At 36.6% G+C, this 8,156-nt stretch overlaps 1 protein-coding gene across 1 annotated transcript; it reads right to left on the bottom strand.

Moving 5' to 3' along the window:
• Positions 1-6,470: 6,470 nt before the first annotated feature.
• On the bottom strand, positions 6,471-7,478 carry LOC149163601 (uncharacterized). The gene has a single exon (XM_089429199.1). The coding sequence runs from the start codon at positions 7,476-7,478 to the stop codon at positions 6,471-6,473; it is 1,008 nt and encodes a 335-aa protein (XP_089285325.1).
• Between the last annotated feature and the right edge of the window lie 678 nt (positions 7,479-8,156).

The following is an 8,156-nucleotide window of genomic DNA, read 5'->3' as shown; positions in this document are numbered from 1 at the left end:
ATTCGATTTGGGATGAGAATCCTTCTCCTTCCCTTTCCTTGCCTTACTTGCTAAGGCAAAATTTTCTTCATCCTCCTTGGATGAAGAACCATCTCGTGTGCTCCTCCTGATCTCCTCCTGCACGAGATCCGACCACATTCGTTCCCAATCTGACAATTTCTCCCTTCCATTCACAGAGTCCTGGTAGTTATGCCAGCTCTTTGGAAGGCCAAGGAGAGCGAGGCTCACCATATCATCATTAGAAGTAGTTATTCCCACACTTCCAATCTCATCTCTACAGGTGGTGAGCTTGTTCAAATATGTGGAAATAGTATCATCGTTCTTCATCTTGATTCTTCAAAGCTTATCCTTAAGCATGAATTTCCTCTGGTCGCTACTATTCTGACATAGGTCCTTCAATGTCTTCCACATTGAAATCGAAGTCTCCTTCCCATGGAGACTCGAGACAATATGGTCTCGAACTCCCTCAAGGATGATCCGTCTCGCCCTCGCCACAGACTTCTTCCATTCATCCAACTCTTGTGCATTAGTTGAACGTGACTTTGGGATTTCTTGATCAATGAAATCCTTCAAACCATTATCTTCTAATACAGCTTCCATGCAATCTTTCCATGCTATGTAATTCGAGCTGCCATCCAAGGAATACTCGAGTCTCAAGCCATAGAATGCCATTGACCAACCTGAAGTATGAGATGAATTCGATTTGTACGTTCAATCTCGAACTTCAAACTTTGAATTTCCCTTCTTAGTATACTATTCACGGCTCTGATAACCTTTGCTTCGATAAACTTGGCTCCGATACCATGTAGAATTTCTTGAAAATTTCTCTACATAGCTACCTCTAAGATCTATGTAGAAAATCTGACTTTAGATTAACTCGATAATGCAATATACCAAAGCAAAATACTATAATCTACTTCTACTATCAAACTTGCGGAAGCTTAATAGATTTGAGCAAGATCAAGCGGAACACATATAACAGAGAAGCAAAATCAATGCACATGAAACACAGAGGAATACTGTAGGGAAAGCCTCAACTAAAAACCCCGCTATCTGTATTATCATACAAGGTGGAAATACATCAATATTACACAAAACCTTAGCTCTCACAGCTAGCTAGCTCTCAGTATAATCCTCCTGGATGCTCACAATAAAACAAGGCTTCTCACAAACCTTCTCCTCTACCCTCCAAACCTCCTATTTCCTTGTGTTGTTTCTCTTGGGTGATCCTACTATTACCAAGTGTAACACTAATCACTCACACTAATCTCACACCCTGTAAAACTCTGCAATCCTCAAGGAACCTTATTCCTTCTGCATGGATGAGTTTCCTTTATAGGAAAATTCCTCCAACTAATAGTACAATGTCCCTGTCTTTAATCTCAACTAGGTCTTTGTCTGAACCGACATGCATGAGTTATTTATGAGAGAATCCTCAGTTATCTGGAGTACACTAGTTGCATGCATGCATACATTAATTGACTGAACTCACAATTAGTTTTTGAAACTGTTTGGAACTAATTTAACTATACATAACTCAGTTAACTAAGCTAACTAATTACAACACAAATACAACTCATCCTTATCTCCTTAATTAAGAGATAACTTCCTTAATTTAAGGGATAACTGTTGCATGACTTCACAAAAACTTCTAGCTTGAATTTCTCCAACTAATTAATCCAAGATGAATTAATTAATTACTTTTCAAGTAGCTGGTGAGAATAAATTCGAATTTTAATTCAAGGATAAATTAAAATTGGAATATTCTGAATGCTATTTTTAGCATTTCTTGTTGCTATTCTCAACAGAGCCAACAAAGTTCCATTAGACACCCTGTTGGCATTATGATTCAAGTGTTGTCCTTGATGGCAACTCACTCAGAGGTTGGTACAGGTGCTCAGAGGTTTGTACAGGTGATGGCAACTTAATCAGAGGACAGATCTTAGTACAGCAGGCCAAGAAATTTCATACACGCAGGTTCGTTAAGCCCAAGTCGCGTATACAAGCAGGTTCACTATATACCAAGTCGCGTATACGCAGGTTCGTTATATATAAAGTCGCGTGTACATGCTGGTTGGCTTCAGTAAAAGCGCGTGTATGTGGAAAACTTATCTTTGGTCCACGGCGGTTATTCCTTGGAAGTTGTGCCTATGGTTTTGGACCTTGGTGTCTCGACGGACGTGTTGATCCCTAGTTTTTGAAGATGATGGTATTGGATTTCTATGGTTTTGGCTCTTGGTATTGAACAAGGCCTAAGGCTATATAAGGAGAAGATCATTAGGCAAGTAATAGCAAGCATTGTGTGAGTGTGTGTGAATGATGAAGATCTGAGGAAGTGTGAGATCCAAATGCTGGTTATGGGTTGGTGATCTGAACCAAGGTTTCACTCATGTGGAGGATGATGATGGAATGGGATCTCAAGGCTTGGAATGATTATTTTCATATGGTTTGACTGTGAATAGACTAGATCTATTGACGCATGTTTATTGTTATGATCTGGGTATGTTTTGATGTCTGATATAGCTGCGGAGTTTTAAGTTTGAATTTACATATCTGTATGTGGGTTGTCTTTGGTAAAAGAGCGTATACACGCAGGTTGGGTTCATCCAAGTAGCGTATACAATGTGAAGTATAATATTTGAAGATGGAGTTGGATCTGGTTGTTGTTATGTTGTCTGGTTGTTGTTGACAGGGTTTCAGTGATTCAGTATTGGGTGATTCAGAGATTGATGATGCAGGTTGTACTACAATGGTGATAGTTTCATGGATCCAGTATGAAAATGTATGAAACGTGGTCCCGGGAAGATCGTAGGCCGGCACCTATGTACTGGTAAACATATCAGCCAGTACAAGAGCCAGGGGGTTGTAGCTCCCTTCCAGGAGCAGCTGGAAAACGAGTGAAGGTTGTAGCCTTCTGTAGGGTTGGCACCTACGTACTAGTAAATGGATCGGCTAGTACAAGAGCTATGAGGGTTGTAGCCCTCTGCAGGTTGTAGCCTGCGTGCTGGTAAAGGACTGCACCAGTACATTGTAAAAGAAGTTTCTTATTAAAGGAAGATAGAAACAAATTGCAGCAGGTGGTTTTCACCCACATTGGGTTTCCACCTTATATCATGGTGTTCATGTGTGTGCCTTATGTGTGATGATCTGTTCTGTTATACTGCACCTGTTTACTGTTAATATGGTTAATAATGTTCTGATGCATTTACTGAAGATAAGCTAACTGAATCATAAGATCTCTGAATATACGCCAGTTGCTTTAGACACAGTCGCGTGTACACGCGGTTTCACTTAACTGAAGTCGCGTATATGTTTCTGAGCATGAAATTGAAAAGTTTTATCTGATCTGATAATACTGATTCACCCCCCCCTCTCAGTATTATTTCCAACACACCCACCAACACATATAAGAAAAAATATCTCAGGAGGGCCTATCAGTTGTTTCTCATCCTTTGTTGCATAATCTACAGTCAGGAGAGCACTCAGACCTTCCTCGAAGGGTGGACATTCTTTTTTAACCAAGTTGTGAATAAAGGAAGACCATACAAATGGTCAAACTTGTTGGCTTGACAATTGTAGATCCATGTAGCTAACGCCCAATGTCCTTTGAGGGGTGGGAAAGATATATTTTATATGTTTGCATATCTACTGGATGCAATATATGCACACCATTCATTCCCTGATATGAATTGGAATTGGACACCACAAGAACCTTCTATCCATATTTATTATAAAATGTTGTCGTAGTGCAGCCATAGATTAGTAATGGAGAAGTTAACTGATCACTTCCTCATTCTGTTGTATAAGATTATATTTGAGGAAGATCCACCTTTCCTGTCGGATGGGGAAATGGAAACAGTATCGCATATTTCATGTTACTTTTCCTCACCGGATGACACATTCCTTAAGAATGTTCGGCGCACAAAAGTCAGCACATCGTTTTCCAAGGTACGCAACTGATAAGATAGTCATGCAAGAGGTTGTGTATCATCTCTCCATAGGGTTATTAGCTACTCTACAAAGTAAAAATAAATCACCTTGGCCTGTCCTTTCTTTGCATATCAGATTATACGATATCAAGAACCTAAATGTTGTGGATACTGAAGGGAAGGCAATAGATAAATTTGCATTCGGTACTCAAGACATCAATCCATACAATCTGAGGGAGATTTGTAAATACCATTGTGTGAGAATCCATTTTTAATGGCTAATAGGGACATTCCACTGGCCTGAGAAGGAAAGATGGAAGAATTTTTATAATGCCTCCAAGTCCCGCGAGCCAGTGATCTTTCCAGGAACATCACAGATTACTCCCCAAAAGGAAGCTACTCCATAGGAAACACCAGTAGAAGAGCACAACCTCGTATCCAATAAAGGAATGAGGAAGTTTGCATATAGCCTAGGGGGAGAGAAAAGCTGCAACATGAAATAAGATCTAATTATTATGAAAGAGGCTATAGAAGCAGAGAAGAAGAGGCTATAGAAGCAGAGAAGAAGAGGCAATAAAGGATGAAGGAAGCATAACAGAAGCATAGGGAAGAACGAGAGTAGAGGAGGAAAGAAGAAGAAGAAAGGCGAAGTCCATATGTAATATAGAAGAAACAACACAGAGATAAGCCAAAGAGGAAGAACAAAATTGACAGGTAAAGGAGGAGAGAAAATAGATGTAGGACAAGGAGCTTTTTCACCAAATTGAAGAGTTGATTGAGATCGAAGACATCGAGGCAAGGCTGTAGCCGCAGAATAGAGATGTCGACCTGATGTCGAGCACATAACATGTCACCGTTAAGTCTCCACCACCTCTAGTAGCAGACTTAGCTCCAAGAGAGGAAGAGGAAATTTTTCCTCTTGATGATGATCCGGTTATGGATATGTACAATGTTTATTATGACAAACTTTAGAAGAATATTGTACAAGCACAGAGAAAACATTTTCTTGGTGACCTTGCATTTCCCACATTTCTTAGATAAAAGGGGATTATCATGGTGGACACTAGCGAAAATCCAAATTCCATTACTGCAACCAACTTGGCCTTCTGTAGTATATCTAAGAGGGATATTTTGGGGTACAAAAGGAGGTACCCAAGGGAATAATGTAATAATGTGATGGGCAATAGCTAATAAATAAAGTGGTTAACCTGCATAATGTAAGGGACAACAAGTAGTTAGGAATAATGTGATAAGCCCATTGTATTAGATGTATGGTATTGATAGACCCATGGTATTGTATGTATGAAGCCTATATAGAGGCTAGAGACTTCTCATTATGGGATGTTAAGGATTATTGTATTTGAGACACTGACTTCGGATATTCCACAGTGTTCATATTTTATTCATCGACGTTTCGAATCTAGATCAAGACTCATCATCAGGACTGATTTACAGAGAAGTGAATCATGAGCAATAAATATGGTATAGGTGGGTTGACAAGTTGGTAAGCCAACCATCTAAATGAATAGAACATTTTAATTTTATTTATTTCAATTTTTACTTTGTTTAATGATATTTTCATAATTAATTCTTGTAATTTATCAGATTATATTTATTATTGAATGTATTACTTTTTTTGTGTTCTTAATTTTATTAAAGAGATTCTTTTTAATTTATTATATTTTAATTAAATATAAATATTTTTGTTTATAAATTGTTATTCTTAATTCTCAATTAATGCTTAACTTAATTTTTAATTTAAGTTAATGTTTATTGATTTTAAGTTTGTGCATTTTGTTTATTTTTATTTTAGGTTTTTTTTTAAATTGTTATGTTAATTAGGTTTTATTATTATGAATGTAATAAGTTTTTTATTTATTTTAATTTTAATATTAATAAAATATGAAAATAGTTTAATATTGTTTTATTTCATTAATTTTATTAATTTTAAAGGTTTGATTGGTAGGTTTATTAAAACTTAGATTCTAACACTCTTATGTGTTTAAGTTAATGGATTGTTGTTAATATATTTTAAGTAGAGCCTTATTTCTATTTAATATTAGTTTATGAATTGTTTTTCTTAATCTTGAATTATTGCTTAACCTAATTTAATTTAATTTAATGTTTATTGGTTATAAGCTTGTGTACTTTGCTTATTTTTAGGTTCTCTTTAACAATTTTTATGTTAATTAGGTTTTATTATTATTAATGTAATAAGTTTTTTATTATTTTTAATTTCACTATTAAATAAAAGTGCAAAATTAGTTTTATATTGTTTTATTTAATTAATTTTAAAAGCTTGATTTGTAGGATTATTTTAAACTAGATTCTAAAACCCTAAGTGTTTGAGTTAATGGATTATTGTTAATGTATTTTGAGTAGAGTTTTATTTCTATTTAATGTGAAGTCTAGATATTATGTTGCAAATGCAATATTTCTTATAATTCTTTATGTTGTTTTAGGTTATGTGAGGGACTGTTTTGATTTATAGAGGGTGGGCAAGATGAAGGGAGGAAGGGGGATGTGAAAGGGAGGGTTAATTTAATCAATGGGGGTGAGCAGAGGGGTCCAATTTCTACTAATTTCCAAGCCTCCATCCCTATTAAGGTTACGTGGGTGTTTTATGATCTCAAGTGCCTCACGAACTTTACGTTTGAAATGGTGTTTTTCATTGGCAATGACTTTTGTGTCCTCAAGGCATATATGATGGTTTGTTTTACTTGCATGCTCAGCTAAAGCTGAAGAGCGTGTTCTTTCTTTACGAATATCTGCACTATGTTCTTTGAGCCTAATCTTGACTGACCTGCCTATTTCCCCAATATAGTGTTCTCCACAAGAGCAGTTGATGATATAAACACCTTTCTGTTGTAGTTGTTCTTGGTTGTCCTTTACTGATTTCATTCTTTGTTTAATAGTTGTCAAGGGTTTGAATGAAGTTTTGATATCTTTCTTTCTGAGAATTTTGGCTAGTTTGTCAGTGACACCTTGAATATACGGAAGGTAGGCATTAGTAGTCTTGGGGTTATTTGATTTGTTTTTATTGTTTCCAGATTTGGCTTTCCGAATGGCCTTGAAGATGTTTTTATTATTGTATCCTAGGTTGGCAAATGTTCTTTTTAAGTAGGTAATCTCCTCCTCAGTGTGGTTCTCATCTAAAATTCTACATGCTCTAGTGAAGAGGGTTTGAAGTACACCCATTTTTTGAGCTGGGTGGTGGTGTGAATCAGCATGGAGGTAGTTATCAGTATGAGCCTTTTTTCTGAACACTTTGTGACCTATGGAACCATCCTTGTTTCTTATGAGGAGGATGTCAAGGAATGGTATGCAATTGTTCTCCTCCATCTCCATTGTAAACTTGATGTCATCAGACATGCTATTGAGATGGTTCAAAAAGTTTTTAAGTTCATCTTCCCCATGAGGCCAATCAACACTGGTGTCGTCCACAAACCTGACCCAAAACTTAGGTTTTAATGGGTATGTATCAAGAGCCTTATTTTCAAATTTTTCCATGAAGAGATTGGCTACAATAGGTGAAAGAGGTGATCCCATAGCTACCCCTGAAGTTTGTTCAAAGATTTCACCCTGGAAGGAGAAGAAAGTGGATCGTAGACAAATTTCAGCTAACTTTGCAGTTTGGGGGTCCACCACCTCTTTAACCACTTGTATTGCTTCATCTAAGGGAATTTTGGTGAAGAGCTGGACCACGTCAAAACTGACAATTTTATCGCCCGGATCTAGTTTAGTATGTTTAATGAATTCGACATATTGGTTGGAATCTTTTATGTAAGAGCTGGTTTTGCCAACTAGAGGTGCTAAATTTCTTGCGACATATTTTGCTAATTCGTAAGTGGGTGATCCTATAGTGTTGATTATAGGTATTAAGGGTACCTCTTTTTTATGAATATTGGGGGCTCCATAAATATGAGTAATTTCATTGTCAGGGGTAAGGGGCTTTTTTAGTTTTTCATCTAGATTGGCTTCTTTAATGGATTTTTTTACCAGCCTTGAATTTTTGGAGATGGGGTTTTTCTATAGTTTTTTGTAGCTGCCACTATTATATAAGTGGTCTTTCATTTTGTTTACGTAATCTTCATGATTCATTATTACAGTAGCGCCTCCTTTGTCAGCTTTTAGAATGACAATGTCATTATTATTTCTCAAACTTTTTAGGGCTTTAAGTTGTTCAAGGTTTAGATTTCTTCTAGGTCGTTTGGCTTTCCTTAGGAT

This window comes from Pinus tabuliformis, chromosome 5_1 (assembly GCF_031772625.1).
Source record: "Pinus tabuliformis cultivar Carrire ecotype Pingquan chromosome 5_1, CPIR1, whole genome shotgun sequence".
Taxonomy (NCBI): Eukaryota; Viridiplantae; Streptophyta; class Pinopsida; order Pinales; family Pinaceae; genus Pinus; species Pinus tabuliformis.
The sequence above is the reverse complement of the archived record's forward strand: the minus strand, read 5'-3'. Positions and strand labels throughout refer to the sequence as shown.

What these genes read in the sequence shown, in the direction of transcription:
- LOC149163601 (XM_089429199.1), bottom strand. Translation starts at nt 7,478, where the DNA reads ATGGGATCACCTCTTTCACCTATTGTAGCCAATCTCTTCATGGAAAAA.